This window comes from Pimephales promelas, chromosome 2 (assembly GCF_988280905.1).
Source record: "Pimephales promelas chromosome 2, fPimPro1.hap1.1, whole genome shotgun sequence".
In the NCBI taxonomy this organism is placed as follows: domain Eukaryota; kingdom Metazoa; phylum Chordata; class Actinopteri; order Cypriniformes; family Leuciscidae; genus Pimephales; species Pimephales promelas.
Window position 1 is genome coordinate 18,766,410 of NC_142770.1, and position 23,199 is coordinate 18,789,608.

Below are 23,199 nucleotides of genomic sequence, written 5' to 3' on the forward strand. Positions count from 1 at the left end.
GAGGAAAATAAGTATTTGAACACACTGTTATTTTGCAAGTTCTCCCACTTAGAAATCATGGAGGGGTCTGAAATTGCCATAGGCGCATGTCCACTGTGAGACAATCTAAAAAAAAAAACAACTAAAAAAAAAACAGAAATCACAATGTATGATTTTTTTTAAACTGTTTATTTGTATGATACAGCTGCAAATAAGTATTTAATTTTGAACACCTAAGAAATTCAATGTTAATATTTGGTACAGTAGCCTTTGTTTGCAATTACAGAGGTGCAAACACGGCAGGAGGGATTTTGGCCCACTCCTCCTATCCACACAGATCTTCTCTAGATCAGTCAGGTTTCTGGGGTATCGCTGAGAAACACAGAGTTTGAGCTCCCTCTAGAAATTCTCTATTGGGTTTAGGTCTGGAGACTGGCAAGGCCACGCCAGAACCTTGATATGCTTCTTACAGAGCCACTCTGGTGGACATTTTAAAGACAGACTAACAGGTCTTTGAGGGTCAGAATTATAGCTGATAGACAGGTGTTCAAATACTTATTTGCTGCTGTATCATACAAATAAATAGTTATATTGAAAAAAAATCATATATTTGCTGTGTCCGAAATCTCCCACTACTCACTATATAGTGGACTACACAGTGAGCTCACCATTTTGTAGTGCTGTCCGAATGTATAGTGATTATTATACCCTATATAGTCCACTCAATGTATCCCAGAATGCATTTTGAAAAGTAGTGTACAACCGATGGTCACTAACCTGAGCTGATCGTAAAAATGGCGGACAGCAACAGCATTGACATAATCAACGGCACCGAGAGACGATCGAGTAGTGTCCGAAAGTGGTGTTTCTATTATGCTGGTGAGCTCACTATATAGTGCTCTACTCCCTACATAGGGGGTAGGGAGTAGTGGTTTGAGTGGAGATTTCAGACAGAGCCATTGTGATTTCTGATTTTTTTTTTTTTTAGATTGATGTCTCTCATAGTGGATATGCACCTACGATGACCGTTTCAGACCCCTCCATGATTTCTAAGTGGGGGGACTTGCAAAATAGCAGGATGTTCAAATACTTATTTTCCTCACTGTACATGGCATGCATCAGAAGGCTACAAACTCATATTTCAACATATTTTCACTGGTGTGTGATGCTGTGAAGTCCATTCCTGTCTGTCGGTTGATAGTAAGTTCTGGGTTGTAAGCCAGAAACTGGTAACTTATATTTCACAACACTAAGTCAATTTGTATAAATATCAACCACTAAAAAGCTGTTTTTGCCTTTATTAAAAGGACAGCAGATAAAACAGTGAGAGCAAGGAGTGGGATTGAGCCAACTACTCTTGGATGTCCTGAGCACGCACGTGTACAATCCACTACACCACAACTATGACCGTGAAAATTGATGATTACAAAAAAGAAATTAATTATTTTAAAACAATACTTCTGACTGATTACCTCAGAATGCTGCACAATCACATTATTGATCCAACTTAATGTATACAGTGGAGACAAAGAACACTGCATGAGCTCTATGATTACAAAACAGAAGAGAATACGCATACTTTTAAAAACTTTTAATATAAAAAATAGCAGACTTTTTTTTTTTCAATCCAGCTTGCAAATGAAGGACACAACCAGCAAGTTACTTAAATACTTGTGTAAATAATGTTGTTACTGTTATGTACTGTGCGTATAAATTTACACATATGTCGCAGTTCTTTTTTTAGTTAGTCAAGCTGTAAAAACATTCCAGAAAATAATGTAAAAAAAAAAATAAAATAAAACCTGGACAAAGCTTGACGGCTATCAACATGGTAACACATATCATGAGTTTTGTGCTATGCACACCTTAACTTATCAGTCAGTTTCTTGAAAGTTTCCTGACTCGTGTGTGAAAATAATAATTATACTGATGATCTATAAAAATTCACAGAAATTCAAAATGTTAAGTTCCTTCTAACTACCTTTACTTCCCTTGTGTGCACTCTCAGTGCAGTGTGCTTCATTTCCCCATGTTACAGACTTTACCAATAAAGGCAAGAATGACCTGCTAACAGCACCCATATTGTGTTTGGATTTCAAACCATTACAAATGAAGTAATACTGGCTTAAATATGGTTCAACTTCAAATAAATAAAAAAAATTCTATCAAATATCTTTATGCAATAATCATTTTGTCCACAGTTTCATACAGCAGTCAGAACATTTGGGGTCCAGGTTCAAATTACGATTGTGACTATATGTTAAAGAAAGGCACTATAGCAATACAGAAGTCTAGCAAATTACTCAGATATAGTGCAAAACACAACACACCAAAACAGCAACAGGAAAGTTACAACCCCTTCTGACTGTGATCTCATGGAAGAGCTTCTTCCATTCACTGTTGATTTTGGAGTAGACACTGTAGTTGGCATTGCTGTTAGAAAAAAAATAAGTCACAAATATGAAAACATTACTACTGAGACACAGTAATTGTCTAAAAAATAAAGGCATACAAAGGCACATAATGGATGATATTTATGGCATTTTTAAAAAAAAAATTTTTGTGCTAAAAGCTTAAAGCTAAAATTATTTTGATGAGGCATGCACATCCTTTTATCAAATGACTTAAACTGTCTATGTGAGTAATGACTGTTTCCACATACCTCTGACTAGCAGCGTTAGTTCGTATTTCCAAATCACATCTGGGATAGCACATGAGAACTGTCCTTCATCAGTGAGTCTCAGATCGGAGAGTTTGAGAGAGAAGTTTCCATCCGTATACTCTGAGGGAAAACCTTCTATTCGACCATTAAACATTGGATCCTGTTTTTGTGTAAAGGCCTTGCCCTTTTCAATATCATAAACTTTAATTTTCTGTTTGTATCTCCAAAACACATTAATCTCCTCTGTGTTTAGCTTTCTTTCTTGGTATGAACATGGCAAGATGACAGAGCCTCTAACAACACCCTCGACTGAAACAGAGTCCTGCAGAGACACTGGAGACAAGAGTAACAACTTTAATAAGCAAACCAAAAACAAACTGCACAGAATATGAAGTTACATTAAAAAACACAATGTAAACTGGGGTCTGTGAACACTAACCTTTGTCTATAAGGTGTAGAAAGAAATAAATAAACCAGTATCTGCGGAAAAAAAGAAACAAAAGAAAGTTACTATATGTCTATGACATGTTTATTAGACAATAGTTTCTTGTTTACTCAAAGCAACATTTTTGTTTCAGATAAACTAGTTTTATTCACTTTAGCACTGGACATCATGCCAAGAGGAGAGCATGATGACATCAGAGACATGTCATATGTGTGGACGCTTAGTAAGAGATGTATTTTAATTGAATAACAATGGATTAAATGAGCATGAAATAGAAGTTGCAATAGTATTTTACAAGTTAATTGACTTCACAAAAAAACTATTTTTTTTAGGATGGGACTTAATTTTGTCTATGTGGAATTGATTGGATGGTTGTGGTTTGCTATTGGTGGATCTCATGTGAGTGACAGGTTGCTCGGCCCTCAAGTCAGTACACATCATCTGAGAAGAGATGTCACTGCAAGAGGGAGGGGAAGTTATGAGGGGAAGTAACCATCAGTCATTTTCTAAAAAAATAAACATATAAATATAAATATATATATGTGTGTGTGTGTGTGTGTGTGTGTGTGTGTGTGTGTGTGTGTGTCTGTCTGTGTGTTGAGAATGTATTCCTCAAAAACCTTAATTTATTTTCGAATGAAGAAAGAAAAACAAATATCTTGGATGATATGAGGGTGAGTAAATAATCAGGAACGTTTTTAATCAGTGAGTGCAGTCGGTGGAGAGCTGTCAGCGACTGGCATGCATCTCACAGTGATCACATGATGATCGGTTCTGCACAGATTTTGCGAATCTCAAACGAGCCTAGCATCTCTGTCTTAATTTCAAAATTGCATGATGAAATTGAGATATATTCAGAAAATCAATAACGTTAACTGATCATAAAAAACACATTGTGAGATGGCCATTGACATGCCTTTGAGATGGCAATGCACTTCCAGTTTAGCGCAAGACTCCTCGTGATACATGTTAAAATTAGCAGAAGTACAGATGAATAGCATCGATGCTATTCATCTGTACTTCTGCTAATTTTAACATGTAGCCTAATTGATTTGCAACGGCAGCCACCAAACCATCTTTCGTCCAGCTTAAAAGTTGTTTTTATTCCACAGAACTATTGCTTCTAACAAAAAATAAAAATGCTAGGTTATAATTATAGACTGCACTGACCTATCACAGGCGGAAGTAGTTACAAAATTGTTCGTAGAATCTTGTTTTGTGTATTGTAACATGCGAACCTTCATAATGTCTCTAAATTACATTTCGAAAAACTACAGCGACCAAACTGTGTGATAGGACAATAGAAAACCTGTCGGTTATATTATATTTAACGTTAATTACACTAGAAATGTGTACATACCTCACAAACACGACGCGCATTTTATCTGTCCGTGTCCTATTGTTAACGTTAGGTCCAGTGAATACAGATACGATTCAGGCGGCTCTTCTTCTTCTTTTGTTTTATTGTCAACCGCATACGATTCAGGCGGCTAACTGTCTATGGGCTAAATATCCAAAATCATAAAAGTTGCTGCTTCCGGAGAAAACGAATCATTCGCTTCTATGGTTTCGAAGCGCTCGAAACTCCACACACAGACACACTGGTGACGTCTGCTGGTAAGAACAGTGTAAATGCAACGAAAACTCAGCCCAGACATAAAAACAACTTTACAAACGAACTGCATATATTTTATTGAAGGTGTACTCGATTTAATGCAATTAAAAGAAATCATCTGATACCATTAAATATTTAGAGTATTTATAATGCGATTTTATTAATTTGTATAGGGCTTTTTATGGAGTTTGCTTATTCAGACCAATAGCCTAAGAGATTAAAGTTTTCTTTTTATTATACAAATGTGTCATTGAATGTCTACAATTTTTGAATTTTTTTTAGAATTTCTACAAGTAAAGAATCATTGGTTCATGGGTTGACAGCATAGCAATGGGCTATGCACGCATAAGTTCCGCATTTGACGTAAGGATGCTCGTCCAATTCCGGTTGTGTAGATTAAAGCGGAGGAAAACCGGAGAAAACGGGATTATGGCAGAGTTGTCCTCCCGTCTTTGAAACGAAACGTACATAGATGTAATTTTAGTTATGTTTATTTAATATAATTTAAAAAAGAAGCATAAACACAACGAGGGGTGTTTGTTTTATCTGTTTTTGTGACTAACGTTTCATTAGTATAACCATGGAGTATAAAATTCAATATAAATTCTCGGTATTGCATTGGACTCTGATCGGCGGAAGTTATCGAGCATCCTTAATCCTTCACCGGAAATAACGCCGTGCATAGAGCCCATAGACGTCTGGGTTGACAGAGAAGAACCGTTATGACGTAAGGAAGCCTGGTTTCCTGAAATCATTTGACTGGCAGTTTGATACGTTCCGAATCAATTGTTCGAAACAAATGATTCTTGAATGAAGGTTTCAAAGATTCAAAAAGCGTTTCGAAAGCACCCAGGCCACCTTGCTCACTGATGACCGTGCCGTTCCTGATGTGCAACGTCACGGCTGTTTGTTTATTAACAGCACAGCAGCAAATATATATATATATATATATATATATATATATATATATATATATCAACTCAAAAGAAAAAATGCATAGGTATTATTTCGTTCTTATGCAAGCAAATTAATAAACCTAATCTAATTCTAACTTCTCCTGGCAATCTAATTCTATATCACGTCACAAATATTTGGTGTAGGCCTATAAGTATTGATTTTTTTTTTAAATAATTTTTTTACATCCACCAGCTGCAAATCTGGACCTAACCAAAAATAAAATAGTCTAATAAACATAATTTGCAGGTGGTTGTAGTGGTTATGTGTTCAACATTTATGTCAGAAGGAGGTCCATTTTCATCCAAATGTTTTGATTTACATTTAACCAAACCTAAACAAAGTTTAGACAAATAATCTTCTTTAGTTTATTTTCAGTAAGACTTATATCACAAAGTGCTTGTGTGTCTGCCATTGTGTTTAACTTGCATCATGCCAGATGTAAGGTGGCCGAGAGAGCTCAAAGCGCTGCAACTGAACCCTTCATAAGTTTGACAAAACATGTGCTACAAATACTCACAGTCACAACACAGCCAAATAGTCAAACTCACTGCAAAAGTTCACAGAGATGCGAATAGAAAAACACCAGCAATTTAAGAAAACACCATCTGTTGGACAACAGATGCTGCCAAAGTTCACAACACAACCAAATACAGGAATGTGCAGCAAATAGCAAAAAGCTCAACACGCTGTAATTAAATCGAAAAAACTCCAGCAAATTAAGAAAACATTTTCATTAGTTTGACAACACATTGTTATGTTAACATTCTGTGAACAAGAATGACGAGATGGGACACCGAGTAAACTTCACGAAAAACTCTTTATATCCTGTTCCTGTTCACCTTACGTACATATCTGGGTAATTATAATTGTATTATTGTATACATTTTTTGTATTATTGCTTAAATATATTTGTATAATGTTTACTTGAATGTGTTCGACTTTCCACTGTTTGTATAACTCCACTTGTCTGTGTTTGCGCAACTTGCATCATTATAGCTACACTGTGTGATTTTTACCCCCATCTAGTGGTGAAAAGGTATATGACCATCCAGTGAATATTAGTTTCTGTTCCTCTCAATTCCGATTTCGTTTTAACTCCTTCGGTGGCCAATGTAGTCCAAGACTAACATGGCTTCCAGTTCGACCTCGTCCATGAGTGTTAACTCAAACGTAAACGCGAAAAGCGACGCTTGAATTAACGGGTATGTCCCTCTTTGGCTAATGTACTTCAAGATGGAGGGGCAACATGGCGACCCCTTACCCGTATGTGTTTTCAATGGCATATTATACACTCACGAGAATACTTTATTACTTGAACGAAGTAAATATACATTAATAAGCACATATATTTTTGAAAGAACTAAGTGTTTTTAGCTAAGAATAAACTAAAAGAGTTACACAGTGTAGCTTTAAACCAGAGGGCGGCGACAAGCGACTGTCTTTATGAGTGAGAAATTGAACCATTAATTGGTTCTCAACCTCTCCTGTAGGGACCCCCTAACAGGCCATGGCACACCTGATTCAATTAATTAAAGGCGTAATGAGTCGCTATTAGAGTAGGAAGTAGGAATTAGTCAATTAATCAATTAGTCAACTACCCATTAAGCCTTTAATTGGCACATTTAGTGCCAGTATTTGGTTCCAGTAACTGATAGGCCCTTAGTGAAACTCAATTGTGATGGATTGTACTTGTGGTAAAATATAATGTAATCAGAAACGGTCACTAGAATGAACAAAAACAATTGGTCTCTAACCCCTGGTTTCACAAACGGCTTATCCTAGTCTCTGACTAAAATGCATATTTCAGCTGTTTTTAACTGAAAGCAATTTGCAATGAGAGATCCTAAACTATCTCAGTTGCATTGTTTTGCGTCAAGATGCAAACCAGTAATGTTTTTTTTTTCTAATCTTGTGAAAAAGTAGTAGACTTTAAAAGAGCTGTATGTAAGAAATTTATTTCAAATAATCATAAAATGACCCTGATGTGTCACTAGACATTAAGAAATCATGTTCATTTCAAATACTTATATCACTGACAACAGTAGTCCGGCCAGGATATTGTCATTTAAAAAGTGTTGTTGCAGCCCTCAACTGTCATGTTGTGTTTTGTTCTGATGCTCCACCCTCCACATATCTACCAATCAGAAAGTCATTAGTGTTGGGGTAAAAAAAAGTTGGATCCTGCAGCATATCTGGCAACCTGGAGTCATGGGGGAGGGGAGGGGATACACCGCTCTACGGTAATTTGAAACTGATTGCAGTACCAGTTTTGGCCACAATCTTACATACGGCTCCTTTAACATTATTAAAAAAAGAAAGGATACTTGTTACTGAGATATTGTACTGTATGTTATAAGAATATAAGAACAAAACTTGCTAAGCTAGCTAAATGGCTTGAGGGGACGCTATAGCATCCAAAACAAAACATACTGGTGACTACCATGCTAGAATAGGCTATTCATCAAAGTAATGGAAGTGTTCTACAAAAAATACTTCGCTGAAAACATACAGTATCACCTAAAATAAAGGCAGGTCGTCAGCCATGTTATGACTGAAAAGTACATGTAACACCTGTGGTGGTAAATGATTGGTCTGAAAACATGTTTGCATTTGTCAAGGCAAATATTAACACTTGGCACTCATTCACCACATTACAAAGGGTGGACGAATTAAATAATGGAGAGAAGATGAAACATTGATGAGCCCTTTTGTTCGAGAATGTAAACAGGACTGAATTTTCCATGTGCACCAGAGAACTCAAAGTCTGAGCATATGAATGGCTTTTGTCGTAAAACCACTATGGCTTAAAAACAGTAATACTAACATGTATTTTAAAGAACAGACGATGCAGATGGGTGTACTTTTTAAGTGAAAAGCAATTGCTTAGAACTGCATAATTAAAGAAAACAATTAGCCTGGAGTTAATTTGATTTGTCTGATGATCCTATAAACAGTTGCCACATGGCTAGTTGTTGTTATTAATGCATGGAAAAAGGACAATTTTAAATTTTAAATACTGAAGTTCATAATCTTGTACACATGGGCATTGCTTCCAGGTGGGCCTAAAAGATATTACTATTATTTAAATAAATCAATAAATAAATAATTAGTAAAAAGAAAGTGGGCACAGTCACTCAAGTGGTCAGGCCAGGCTTCCTACCCTCCCCTCCCGATCCCCGGGGCCTGCTCGTGGAGTAGCCAAGTCAAGACTTTACCTAGAATTTACCAGTGTAGACAGCATACATGATTATAATGGGTTCAATTGTGTTTTGTCGCACCACACTGTTGTTGTTACAATTAATTTGTATGCTCTGTATCTGGTTGCCATGACAACCACTTGCTGCTGATTTGATGTAGTCATGGTAATTTTCACTCGAATATGATTCATAGAGAGCACATTTGTAGGTTTGCTATAGAAAAGCTCAAATGTTTTTGAAAATGTAACCGAATAAATCGACTGGCTTAGTTTGGCCCCCCTAGTCTCGTGTCATCAGACCTTTAGACTGACTGCAGAAGGTCTGATCCATCACAGCTTTGGCCCAGGACCACCCAAGAGGACATCTGACTGACATGTAAAGCCATAGACATATACACTAGACCTCACCTTGGGGTTCTAAGCATGCGTCAAAACCGTCGCCATCTTGGAACAGGGGTCTTGTCATAGGAAGTAGCTAGGTAACGCTGCTATCTCTGCCTTTACTTCGAATTCATTGATGGTGGCGGACTTTTGTGCAGCGTATATTGTTCACGGATGAAATATGAACTAGGAAGAATGTTTTTTTTTTTAAAAATAAAATAAAATTTCTTTCTGGAATCAATGATAAATACATGTCTGACCGTTGGAACAAACCAAAAAAACAAGAAAAATCGCATTCATGATGATTTATGGTGATTTTATTTCCGTTAGACCTGTGTCTACTACATTGACGCTGTCGCTGATGCATTAAAGTGGAGGGGCTCCCCTGTTTCAAGATGGCGGCTCTATTGACGCATTCGTTCCAATGAACTGCCGTAGCCAAGGTGAGGTCTAGTGTATATGTCTATGATGTAAAGCAACCAATCCCTGTTTGTTTTGTTCAGCGTCATGATAAGGCGTGAAAATGTAAAGTTGATGTCCCGACCAGAGTGTAAAACTCTAGATGTTTTTAAAAGAGCCTATGCCATGAACAGACTTCTGAAAACCAAACGTTTCAGGGATCCCGATAAGCATTCATTGTCACAGTTGTAAACATGGCGGCTTTCTTCTTCCATGAGAGCTTTTGGCGTTGTGACGGCTTTGTTTACAGGCGGACCGTTAAAGAATTTGCACTTAAAGTTACACTGTGTGATTTTTACCTCCATCTAGCGGTGAAAAGGTATATGACCATCCAGTGAATATTAGTTTCTGTTCCTCTCAATTCTGATTTCGTTTTAACTCCTGCGGTGGCCAATGTAGTCCAAGATTAACATGGCTTCCAGTTCGACCTCGTCCATGAGTGTTAAAGGATTAGTTCACTTTTGAAAAAAACTTTTGCTGATAATTTACTCACCCCCATGTCATCCAAGATGTCCATGTCTTTCTTTCCTCAGTCGAAAATAAATTAAGGTTTTTGATGAAAACATTCCAGGATTTTTCTCCTTATAATGGACTTCAATGGGAACCAGGTCCAACCGAGGTCCAAACGACAGTTAATAACAGTTTCAGATGCAGCTTCAAATGTCTTTAAACGACACCAGACGATGAATACGGGTCTTATCATGCGAAACGATCGGTTATTTCAAAGCTTATTTCAAAAATGTAACTTTTTAAAGGACAAATGCTAGCCTTGTAATATATTGTGAGGTGCATTTGCAACGTCACGTAATACGTAATTATGTTCAAAAGGTCACGGGCGACGTAGCCGGAAGTACAGAATCAAAATTGTCCAACATCGTTGTTTTACCTTTTAATTCCTTTTTTGTAAACGGCGTTTGAGTTAGTTTTCACGTTCAACCTATGCGTTCAACTTGTAAACACTCTGACTCTGTACTTCTGGCTACGTCACCCGTGACCTTTTGAACGTAATTACGTATTACGTGACGTTGCAAACGCACCTCACAGAATAGAGCAAGGCTAGCATTTGTCCTTAGAAAAGTTTAATTTTTGGAATAAGCTTTGAAATAACCGATCGTTTCGCATGATAAGACCCTTATTCATCGTCTGGTGTCGTTTAAAGACATTTGAAGCTGCATCTGAAACTGTTATTAACTGTCGTTTGGACCTCGGTTGGACCTGGTTCCCATGGAAGTCCATTATAAGGAGAAAAATCCTGGAATGTTTTCATCAAATACCTTAATTTCTTTTCGACTGAGGAAAGAAAGACATGGACATCTTGGATGACACGGGGGTTAGTAAATTATCAGCAAAAGTTTTTTCAAAAGTGAACTAATCCTTTAACTCAAACGTAAACGCGAAAGGTGAAGCTTGAATTAATGGGTATGTCCCTCTTTGGCTAATGTTCATTCAAGATGGAGGGTCAACATGGCGACCGACAAAAGAACCCCTTACCCGTATGTATTTTCAATGGCATTTAATACACTCACGAGAATACTTTATTACTTGAACGAAGTAAATATACATTAATGAGCACATATATTTTTGAAAGAGCTAAGTGTTTTTAGCTAAGAATAAACTAAAATAGTTACACAGTGTAGCTTTAATAATTGCATAATTTTCATTAAGGGAACATACTGTAGTGAACATAAATGCTCCATGTTTTTCAGTCAATTGTTGGACTTTAGTAAGCAAACGTTTCAGTACACTGGAAGGTTTTTGCGATTGAGACCGCCCTTAAAATGGCCGACTCCCAAATCAGTGCCCTGATGACTACTGAACTATCCACATGACACATCCATAGTAAGAACATTTGTCCACTGCAGCAGCGAGAGTGGCCTTTATGAGTCAAACAGAGCACACGTCCCATCTTTCTTCACTTTGCACTAGTTGCTAAGTCCTGATCACAATAAGTTCAACTTCAAGGCACTAATGTTTACCTACAGAACAACAACTGTCTCTACACATCTATACCTAAACTCACTACTTTAGATCTACTGTATGTTTCCTCCATGAGCTTGCATTCTGCAAGTTAATGGTGCTTGTGATACCATCCCAATGAGGAACAAAATAACTTACACAGACATTTTTGACTGTTCTCTGCTGATGGAATGACCTCCCCAACTCAACCCAAACTGCTGAGTCTTTGGCCATTTTCAAGAAACGGCTGAATACCCATCTTTTTCATCAACACTTGACTTAACCCACTAACATTTTCTATAAAAAACCCCCAACTTGCAACATGTACTGTGCTAGACTAACTGGGACTAGTCAAAGCACTACATATCATTGCCCTATTGTTGGTTTGATTGCTCCTATTGTTCTCCTCATTTGTAATTCGCTTTTGATGAATGCGCCTGTACAGTAAATGTAACAGCTGTTTGGCACACTGGCTGTTTTGTTTTTTTTCTGCAGAGTCAAAGCCTTTTTTATACGTGGGATATATATGGCTAAAAGACGTTTCCTATGTAAATCCATTGTGCTTTTATTGTAGCATACTGCATAAGTAGCAATAGTGCGTATGTGCTTTATTTAAACCCACCTGTTTTCTCTCTGGTACACAACCTCGAAACGCATTCCCATCTGAGCATCGCTGCATGCCCGAGGCAGGAGAAAACAAAACGGTTTTTCACAGTGATAATGTGCGATATAAAACAAGACAATGCATCTGATATATAATGTCAGCTGATAAACAATATAAAACCCAGAAGTGTAAAGTTTGTCTGTTCACAGGATCAAGAAAGAAGGATCACATTTCCCCGGTCTTAGCATCTCCAACCCGATCTCACGACCAAGTCGTACGAATTCGACGAATGATTAAAAAGTGGCTAATTCGTAACAATTCATACGACCTCACTCGTGCGAATTAATAAGATTTTGCTAAATCGTACATATTTTACGAATTGGCCAATTCGTATGAATTCGTACGAATGACCTAACCCTTACCACGCCCCTAAACCTAACCATCATGTGGGTTTAGATAAATCGTACGAATTAGTACGAGTGAGGTCCTACGAATTAGACACTTTTTAATCATGCGTCGAAAAATGCGTCGAAATCATACCAATTGGTTGTCATTTTTTTAAAACTGATTTTAACCTCTGTTGTTTTAAGATGTGCTTTATAAATAAAGGTTGACTTGACAAAAAAAAAAAAACCCCGAACACCTCAAACTTGCAATAAATAAAAGTCGCCACAACATGCTCTTAAACTCCCATAGACACTCGGACACTCAAGTCTCAGTTAAGCCCAAGTGCTCTAAAAGGGCATAAGAAAACCCAAAAACGACTCCAATATTACAGATAAGTAATGATAAGTAAAATTAAAAATGAAGCCATGCTGAGAAAGCAAACTGATGCATGGATCTAAACGGAGGGTTTTTAATTAATAAAGTAACACATTAAACAGATACCAGAACTCAAGGAACAAAACGACGAGGGTCACAATCAGAAGCAGCCATTACATGTACAACAACTGACAAAATAACAAGTGAAACAGAAGGGCTATAAATACAGAGGGGCAAACAAGCTTAAGGTAATGAGGAAACAAGATACACCTGGGGAGATCAACATCAAACTACAAAGAACTACAAAACATGGCACAAGACAAGAAACAACAAAATGTCAAAACAAGACAAGGGAAACCAAGACCAGAATCATGACAAGCATGATGAAGAACTTGATGCTCGACGCATGCACAGAATGGGATGTTTTTAACATGCATGTATTACATCTTGTATTTAATGTAATGTAAACTAATGCCGAGTTTAAGATAGAATAAATAGATTAAAATGATTGTGTTTTATTAGACAAACGTGTTAAAACGTTAACTACGTATTTGATATCACATACGTCATCGCGCTACAGGCTGCAGCGAGGACGTCTTGACAAGTTAGGGTTAAAACCAAGCGGAAGTGACTTAAACAACAATTTTGCTCATATTCGTTTATCTGGGAGTGACGCGCGGACGCAGTGACCCGCTACCAAGATGGCGACGTCCTGCTCTGTATTTGTGCTTCAAAAATGCAGAAACCTACGTGTGACGTCACGGACACTACGTCCACATTTTCTTTACGGTCTATGGTAAAAACGCACAAGATATACTGTAGTACATTTAATGCCCTAGATGGTGCTATATCTTGTAGCAGAAATAAACTGCTGCAGAAAAAGTTATGAGCTATGCAAAATATAAGGAGTATAGGCGTTACAAATATATGGGAGTAAAGATATACTTATTCAATAATGTAGTCAAGTAGAGAGTAAAAGTTGCTAATATCTTTGACACGCAGTAACTATAAAGTATCTAAAAAGTTAATTAAGTGCAGTTTATAAATACGTTTACTTAGAACTTTACACCATTGATAAAACCAAGATTGTAAGGTCAATTTTAAAAAGATTGCATTTTATTTGTTTATCTTCATGCCATGTGACCATTAACTGGCATTAGAGAACTGTGAACATTCAAATGTGTTGTTACAGTATATTACTGAAAAATGTACTTAAAATGTTTAAGGTTAAGAGCTTCAGCTATAAGAAAAAAAGTTTTGGAATCTCTGCTATTCTTAAAGCCGTACTTCAATGTCGGTCTTTTGATTCATAGGCTGCCAAAGGGGTTGAAAAGAAGCATGTACAAACTTGTACCTTTTTTTAAACTATGAAGCAACACCCATATTCACATGGAAAGTTTGGATGAATGTGATAAGTTTAAATACAGCAATAAACTTTATTTATGTATTTAGCTTCAGAACCTGGATTTTGCATTGAACAATGTTTAGTGACCCAACACTGACTAAAATTGTAAACAACACAAATTACCATAAACTGCATGATATGCACAAACTGTGATTTACCAGCTAAACATGACAAACATGTTTAAAACTCTAACAATATAAATATTAAAACAATAGTACAACTCTGATAAAACCATTTCTCTATAATAATCAAACTATATAAAAAATAAAATCACGTACCTACTGGAATCCTAAAAGCAACCCTAAAAGCTTCGTCTCATTCACAGGAAACAATGTACACTAGGTAACCTGGCTGTGTAGCCTAAGCACAATAGTCCCTTACAGTAGAAATAGCCCCTCCCTCACAACCATAAAAGAGCAACTGTGAAATCAGCATATTGTATTGAATGAATATGTCAAATTAAAAGTGGTTAGAAGCAGCTGAGGCTTTTGTCATTTTTTGATATTAGCCTATTTTATTATTTTATAATTTTTCTTATGTGGCTGTGAGTGGAAAAGAAAGTGCACAACATGAGACTACTACCATTCATGACTGTGGATTAACAACACATTTACACATAGTTAACCAAATCAAAATCTATTTTATATGGCTTGTCATGAACCGTACCAGTATTGGGTGCACAATGCAGGAGAGTAGAACAAAAACAGTCTTAAATGGTGAATGTTTCAAGGGGCATGCAGGAGAATAACAGAAATCCCCATGACACATATTCCTCTTTTTAGATTTTATTCATTAGATAGGCCTACATAATGTGTGCTTTTAGTGCTGTCAATCGATGAAAAAAATAACTGATCACACATTTTTTTTTCTGTGATTCTTTGTGATTAACGCAATTAAAAAAAAATGTTTTTGATACATTTTACAATGTAATAATCCCACAGTTAATCTCCAAATTAATGTATGGGAGACAACATAAAGCCAGTATATTTTAAAAACTTGTTTAAGCTTATGCGATGTATGTAGTTATAGAACTATATTATACTGTTTAATGGAATGTGCTCTCTCAATGTTTTTGAGAGAGCCAATATGTGATAAAACAGATATCTAACTTCTAGCTGACCAAAACAGCGGAGGTCACTGGGGTTACTTCATCTGAATACATGGTCACTTCTTATTTAAAGCATTTAACTTTCGGCGCCCATGTTAACCTATGGTGTCGCTCACACAAGACGCGGAGCGCCAGTTTCAGGGTCTAGTCTATTTTTTTCCGCGAGTCGTGAGTGATACGCATCAATTCCGGCAGGAAGTTACACCAAGAAACACTCAACCATCCGGTCAATTGTCAAAATATAAGCAATTTTCAAATTAAAATACCATGAGTGACAAATGTGAACACACAAACAAACAGGGAAACAACGAGAGAGAGAGGCAGGCAGGAGTTGATAAGTGTGTGTCTCGACAACGGATTAATAAAAGAATTGTACAAACTTCTTGGTTACAGAAACATGATGTATTTATATTATGAGGTTATTTACTTACCCATGATGTAAAAAAAATAGCTTTGAATAAATGCTTGTCGACCACCGCGAAGAATACGCGTCTGGTGTGAACACCACGCATGATTTTCCGTTCCGCGTCGCTTCAGCGTCCGGTGTGAACCCGGCGTTATTGGCCCAACCAGACCTAGCTCCCCTCGACAGCCTTCCTGACTTCCCCTGAATACATTTCAGGGACGGGACATGATGGCATGCGCGTTCAGACCCCTAGAGAGATTCTAGGCCGGTCCTAAAAGGTGGACGTGGAAGTTCAGGTGGCTACCACAGGAATATGTGGTAGTTACCATCACTTCTGCGAGCACCCCCTAAAAAGAGGAAGTTGTGCTTACAACAAATAGAAGTGGAACCTATTCGTTGAGTAAGTCTTCTCTCTGTGAGGAGATCCTGAGAGTGTTGGGTCATTTCAGTGCTCTCTTTCCTGCAAGATGGGCCTGGATATGTGCCCAAGGTTCCTACCTTTCCCTTAAACTGAGACCAGTTGATGAGCCAGCAAGCGTTGCCCCAGGGGAGGCAGACCCAGCCCTGGCTTCCTCTGTCCATCTGTTTAATTGCGGTTATACGTGCACAGAACGCATAACCTCAGACCAGCTCTTGTCTGTTAAGGAAATCAACGGAGAGGTAAGGCTGTTTCCAAGCGAGGTTTGCCACTGAATGCCAGTGAACATTCATTGCACATCATCTTCATCAAAATCCTGAGATGGACATTAGGTCCACCTTTTAAAAGAGTGTGTGCTCCCGCCTAGGCGTTGACACAGAGTGCTTCGCTGACATACATTCTACAGTTAGGGGCTGGGGGATACCTTAGTCGAATACATTCATAGGGTACCCTATGAGAAGGACCAGCATGCTCCTTCAGAAGATCTACAGCTTGCGGTGTGCTAAATGGGTGGGGGGCCATAGGAGATTGACTCAGCAGGAAAGCTCTCACTGTAATCCTCAGGTCACCAAGGCTATTAGCCAAAGTAGCCATTTCCAAGTGGCCACCAGAAAAGGAACTAGATCAGGGAATAGGCAAAAGGACTCTACCTCGTGCGAGGTACTCGAGCGCACCAACGAAGAGGGTTCTTTCCTGAACTGCTCGGCTCCGAAGCGAAAGGCAAATATGCAATGAATCCACTTCCCGATTTATACCCGCGCTACAGGGCGGAGCGTCAGATGCAAATCTCGTTTAGTTACACTCAAAGTAGATTGGTTTCTCAAAGAGATCCCCAATTCATCGGACAGGTCCGACGTAATGTAGGGAAATAAAGGTATGAAACTTAACTTTGCCCACAGCCAAAACAATTTGGCAGGAAAAAATAATAGATTCATGGTTATGGGACCAGATTTGTGAAAAATTGTTATTCTGGCTCAGGATACTTGTCTGTCTCAAGTTCACGTATGTCTCTTACTGGTGCATCCTCAATAAAAAAACAGGGCAAGAACACTAATCTTGGCTGGGCAGCGACTGATGACATTTCACAAGAACACAAGTACAGACAAGAAAGCATATTGAATTAAACAGTTGTTTCTATTACAGTGTCTTTCAGATTTGTATTAAAACTCCCTCTTTGAAATAATATATTTGTTTACTTACAAGCTGTGGGTTCTCTTTTGTGTCCAGTGTAGTTCCCTCAATGTAGCTCTCCCCATACTTTAATAACAGACGGTTGAGATCAGACCGAAATGGAAAGGATCTGACTTTAGATCCTACAGAATTATATGCAGAGCAACATGTTCCTCAATTTTTTAGGGAAGTGTTGTCTTATGATAATGTGAGTTCGGTTACATTAGTTCCAACGTCATTTACTGTATGGTTACTGTTTATTTCAATAGTCCACATACTAACAACTATAAGTAACATTGCAACTACATGTCAAATAACTAGTGTACTACTACCCTAACAGTCTACTACAGTCTACCACTACTCTAATTAGATTTAGTTGACATGTAGTTGCAAAGTTACTTATAGTTAGTTATTAGAATGTCTAAAGTAGACTCGAAATAAAGTGTGACCTCATTTGGTTTGAGCAGGTTTCTTAAAATGTAAGTGACATGAGCTTGAACATATATATATATATATATATATATATATATATATATATATATATATATATATATATATATCAGACATCAGTCTCATTAATTTGCTAATAGAGGGATGAGTTACGACAGCTGAGGATGGGCTTTAAAAAAATAAGAAGCACCCCCTTGATGACAGTGACCCCTATGTGCCTTGTTTCATGTGCGGGTGTGGTGTTTGGATTCAGTCTAGTTCGGCTTCTGTCTAGTTTGGCCTTTGTTCCTTGTCAGGATTCAGGCACATGCTCCGCCTGTTTTTTATTTTGTTGCGACCTGATTATTGGTTTATTTGCCCCACCTGTCCTCACTCATTACCTGCTTTGTTGCTCTCCCTATTTATTCTCCTTGTGTTGGCAGTCATGTGCTGGATCTTTGAATGGCTCTTATGTCAAAGCCCAAGCCAAGCCAAGGTGGGAGTAATGGTGGGACAGCGGCAGTCTTGGAAGTCCACAGTAGAGCCAGGGGGGTGATGGGGGAGATGGTAGTCCTAGCCGAAGGGTCCTTCGGCCATAATTGATGAAGCTATCAGAGACTGTGGTTGCGCCGGTGGATCCAGAGCCAGGAAGCCAAAGGAGCAAGTGTAGAGGACAGAGCCAGATGACTGGGGGGAACTAACGAAAGAGGAAGGGCCATGGAACTGATTCAATAAGTTAGGCAAGGTGTGGGGTAGGGTAGGGTAGTCTCATATTACGCTGAAGGATTTATGACGACTTGGGTTTGCGTGTTATATTAACGATAAAGAGTGCCATGTGCGTAGTATAGCGCCGTTTTGTCATATAGCGTTCTATGTGACGCTAAAGGATGAGAACGGGCTGACAGGACAGACTTGGCAACAGGCTCTAGCTTCTGGAATCTTTTGCCGGTTATAAATTGTTATTGTTACGGGTTATAAATGGGGCGGCAGTGGCTCAGTGGTTCATGTGTGTTGTCTACGAACCGAAAGGTTGGTGGTTCAATCCTCGGTTCCACCTGACCAAGTGTCGAGGTGTCCATGAGCAAGACACCTAACCCCAGCTGCTCCCGACGAGCTGGATGGCGCCTTGCATGGCTGACACCGCCGTCGGTGTATGAATGAGTGTATGAATGGGTGAATGTGAGGCAAATGTAAAGCGCTTTGGTGGCCATTAGGTCTATGAAGGTGCTATATAAATGCAGTCCATTTACCATAATCCGCCTTCAGTATATATTTTTTTTCTCTCATCAAAACCGATTATGTTCATCAGTGGTTACAGTCTATATCAAGCAGTGACACATTTGTGTGCATTTTATTTTGTGATCTCACCGGAATGAATAGAGTCTCCGCAACGTGCGCATGTGCGGTTTCGAGCACAACATCTGCTAGGCTAGGGAGATAAAGGGAGACAAATGCAACATAAACAGCTTTGCATTTCAACAAAGACAATAACCAACAGAAAAATAGAGAAGTATAAAAGTGCAGGTTGAAGAGGAACTCAACAAAATAAAGTACATGTAAAGAACTAAATTAATGATTATGGAAACAAAAGAGAGAACATTCGACACCATGGAAATAAAGAATACAGGAAACACAAAACACAAAACTCTTTTAAAGTCAAACTCTCATAAGAGAACTGACAAAACCTAGTAGTCACAGTTAGAATATTGTGACATCAATCCAGCAGAATTATGAGACGCATCTCTCTGTTGGCAAGGGCCTGACATCACAGAGTACCACAACTTCCAATAGGAAAATTCAACTGCAGCCACCGTTCAACCTGAAGAGGGCAGCACTCAGACCTTTTTATAAATTGTAGACTATACTGCATATTATATATAGACCATATATTGTAGAATTAAAACACTTTAAACCCAAATGTCAAAAAAAAAAATACTTGAATCAATTAGAATTATTAAAGCCCCAGTATTACAGATCATTAACTAGGGTTTAGTTTACTTTAAAGTAATACGGCAAATTATTAAAGTGAGATGACATGCCTTTGAAGAAGTGTTTTACTGTGAACCATTGCTGTCCTCTGGTGGTCAACAACACTAACAATACTTGGTGGGAGGAAAAAAGGATATCTGAGATTTTGGAAAAAATCTTATCGTAAATTCAGACTGGACAATAGAAATAAAAAATGCAATGTCTTTTACTTTTTCTGGGCCGGCCAGTTTCGATCCCTTTAGAAGCCTATGGAGGAGTGATCCAGCTCTCAGATTTAATCACAAATATCTTAATTTGTGTTCCGAAGATGAACGGAAGCCTTACGGGGTTGGAACAACATGAGGGGGAGTAATTACTGACAGAATTTTCATTTTGGGGGGAACTAACCCTTTAAAGGCACACTATGCAGTGCTGATGGTTTTGTGAAACATCGACCCCTAGAGCCTCTGTGGTGTACTTGCACTGTCGTAAATAACCGTAACTCCCGTTACTGCATAGTCTACTGAACTACTGATGATGGTAATAGGTTAATAATAACTAAAAATTATTGTTGTTTTAACTTAAAAAAGTAAGTAACCTGGTTGCTTTAACATTTTAAGTTCATTGAAATGGAAAAAGTGAGTTAAAACAATGAAGGAGAATGATTTAATCATCAGAAACTCAAAATTATATGTTATCTGAACTAAGTAAATTAAGTTGATTTGACAAAAAAAGATTTTGTGATTACTAATCATGAATATATATATATATATATATATATATATATATATATATATATATATATATGAAGAGTTCAGATGCAAAAGCCTCTAAGTGCCATTTGAAATTTTCTTCTAGAATGATAATTTTTATCAAGCTTGTATATTTAAGTTCAGTGATTTCACGTAAATGGCAATGATAATTACCTATTAATTGTTATTTAAGTGAAATTACTGAACTTAAATATACAAGTTTGATAAAAAATCATCATTAAAGAAGAAAATTTCAAATGGCATTTAGAGGCTTTTGCATCTGAACTCTTCATATATATATATATATATATTACAGTGTATATGTCAAGTGTTAAACTACTTTATAATAATAAAGTTGCCTATCGTGTTTGCCGACTGGAGACGACTTTGAAGCTGTTATATTAAGGTACAAATCTTGCATAGTGTGCCAAGAACAGTGATTTTACTGATGTGATTTTCTTGATAATAAGCCTATACATGAAAGACATTTACAACGCTGTAAAATAATTGATTTATTTTATAATTGATTTATTTTATAATAAAAGTTTTAATATGACCTAAATTTAGCAAATAGACAAAATCCACATGCTTAGATTTAGTTCTTGTACAGTATAGGCTATTGTGTTTTTAAAGCACATGCAGTGAACAAACAAAGGTTCACAACACAACGGAAATGCAACTTGGTTTGATTTTGTACATTTATAACCAATGTAGTCAGTATAGTCTGTTTTTGATTTATTGTCAGTAAAAGTTCTTGCTCAACACTGCCCTCTCGTGGCCAGGAGGCGTTTTCTTTGTGTTGTGGATTCACTCTTTTCTTTCTACAGAAATAAAACTAATTCCAAAAGCATAAACAAAGCCAGCAGGAAACATGAAAACATTATTTCCATCCATTTCCATTATTTTCTTGTCACATATTTCTGATTCTAGGACAAATTATGAAAATGAAAATCTCACATGTATAATTATTATGTTTTTTTTTTTAATTACGTGGCCCTAAACAGCACATACATTTATGTATAAATCAATATCAAGCTCTCAGTTACACTGTTGGCCTGAATATTAGCACATATGTATAATTATAACCATATTTATAAGCTTTATACTTTAACACAGAGTAAGACATATTGTGTTACTTTATATTTTCATGTAACATATCAGTGTTTGTGTTGAGTCTTGAGGTTGTTCGAAATCCATATCTTGAATATTTCGTCGGTCTGTACTTTGAAATTGTTTCAAGTCGTCTCCGTTTCTTGCATGAACAAACATCTTTAAGAATCCTTAAAAAGTGACAAAGTGAAATCAGATTTAAACGAGTAGTTCTGACAAAAACATTATTTATTCACCCACTTTTCATGGTTTTGTTCTTTCTGTAATATAACAACTCTAGTCACCAAAGAGCTGTAACTGCAATAGCTGTTAAAATATCCTTTATAAAATGTAAAATAGCAGACTGATATTATAGTGAGAATTCAAGAGCACAATGTCCACATTTGGAGACATACATGTATAATTTCACTAAAGATCTCACCTATGATCACAATGATCAGAACAGCGTTCAACAGAGCAGATATGAGGATAATAATCTGCCAATGTGTCTGATTCCTCACAATGATCTTCACCGCTGTCTGATTCTGGATCTCTGCAGTCGGAGTTGGTCCTGTGTATTCATTGAAGGGGTTTAATATTAATATTTCACATGTATTTGTGTAACAGAGATTAAGTGTTTAGCTTGATGATCACTGAATGTTCACTCACCGCTGATGTGTATTCTGGTGCCGTCGCTGTATTTTGGAGGAACGTCTTTGGTCAAACAGTAATACAGTCCTAAATCATCAATAGTGACATTATTTATGAATAGATGAGGATTTCTTTGCACTGAATATTTGTGTCTAAATCTATTATTGAAGTAATGAGGAGTTGAGAAAGTGCATAATATCAGAACTGGAGAATCTGGAAGTTTCAGAAATAACCAGTTAACCTCCTTTACATCAAAATCACAGTTTATAGACACATTTAGACCCAAATCTGTAAATTGATCAGTTAAAGTCTCCGCAGCTTCACACCATATGAGCAGATCTGTGAAATAAACACCACACACACATAATTTGGATTATTATCATGTCATTAAACATTATAAATTATCTTGTAAAGAACATTCATATATTGATAAAGTACATGAACTCACAGAGGTGAAGCTGCACAATCTTCATGATGTTAACACACTTCAGCGTGACGCGTCTTGTTTCTTTCACACGACTGTAGAGATGTACCGTTACCTCTGAGCTTTCAGACGGATAGTGTGATCTAACCGCAGTCAAGAGGAAGTCAAAGGCAGGTTTGCTTTGGCCACACGTTTCATTCTTTTGTCTATTTGTGCAAAACTCAAACCATTGACCTATGCATTATTTTTTTGTCTTTAAAAAACTAAATATTTATCTTTAATTCACTGGCAGCAAAAGGACTCAAGACACTGAGAACAGCCTGTTTTCTTTTTTTCAGAGTCATTTAAACACAAAAATGATGT

The 23,199-nt window shown here is 37.3% G+C and overlaps 2 protein-coding genes across 4 annotated transcripts; both read right to left on the reverse strand.

Annotated features, from left to right (window-relative positions):
* Positions 1 to 1,555: 1,555 nt before the first annotated feature.
* On the reverse strand, positions 1,556 to 17,658 carry LOC120479971 (CD276 antigen homolog). 3 transcript variants are annotated; one of them, XM_089117586.1, is made up of 5 exons: positions 14,700 to 14,745; positions 12,273 to 12,323; positions 3,081 to 3,121; positions 2,642 to 2,974; positions 1,556 to 2,412 (listed from the first exon to the last, which is right to left on the reverse strand). In XM_089117586.1, exons 2-5 carry the CDS (start codon positions 12,311 to 12,313, stop codon positions 2,279 to 2,281), a joined length of 549 nt encoding a protein of 182 aa, XP_088973712.1. In that variant the 5' UTR covers positions 12,314 to 12,323; positions 14,700 to 14,745; the 3' UTR covers positions 1,556 to 2,278. The 3 variants fall into 3 exon arrangements, with proteins under 3 accessions (XP_088973712.1, XP_088973708.1, XP_088973715.1); XM_089117582.1 differs by lacking the exons at positions 12,273 to 12,323; positions 14,700 to 14,745 and adding an exon at positions 17,554 to 17,658; XM_089117589.1 differs by lacking the exons at positions 12,273 to 12,323; positions 14,700 to 14,745 and adding an exon at positions 4,447 to 4,667.
* Positions 17,659 to 21,687: 4,029 nt separating this feature from the next.
* On the reverse strand, positions 21,688 to 23,000 carry LOC148995841 (uncharacterized). Its single transcript, XM_089117606.1, has 4 exons — positions 22,861 to 23,000; positions 22,431 to 22,751; positions 22,204 to 22,332; positions 21,688 to 21,952 (listed from the first exon to the last, which is right to left on the reverse strand). The coding sequence occupies exons 1-4, from the start codon at positions 22,883 to 22,885 to the stop codon at positions 21,810 to 21,812; spliced, it is 618 nt and encodes a 205-aa protein (XP_088973732.1). The 5' UTR covers positions 22,886 to 23,000; the 3' UTR covers positions 21,688 to 21,809.
* Between the last annotated feature and the right edge of the window lie 199 nt (positions 23,001 to 23,199).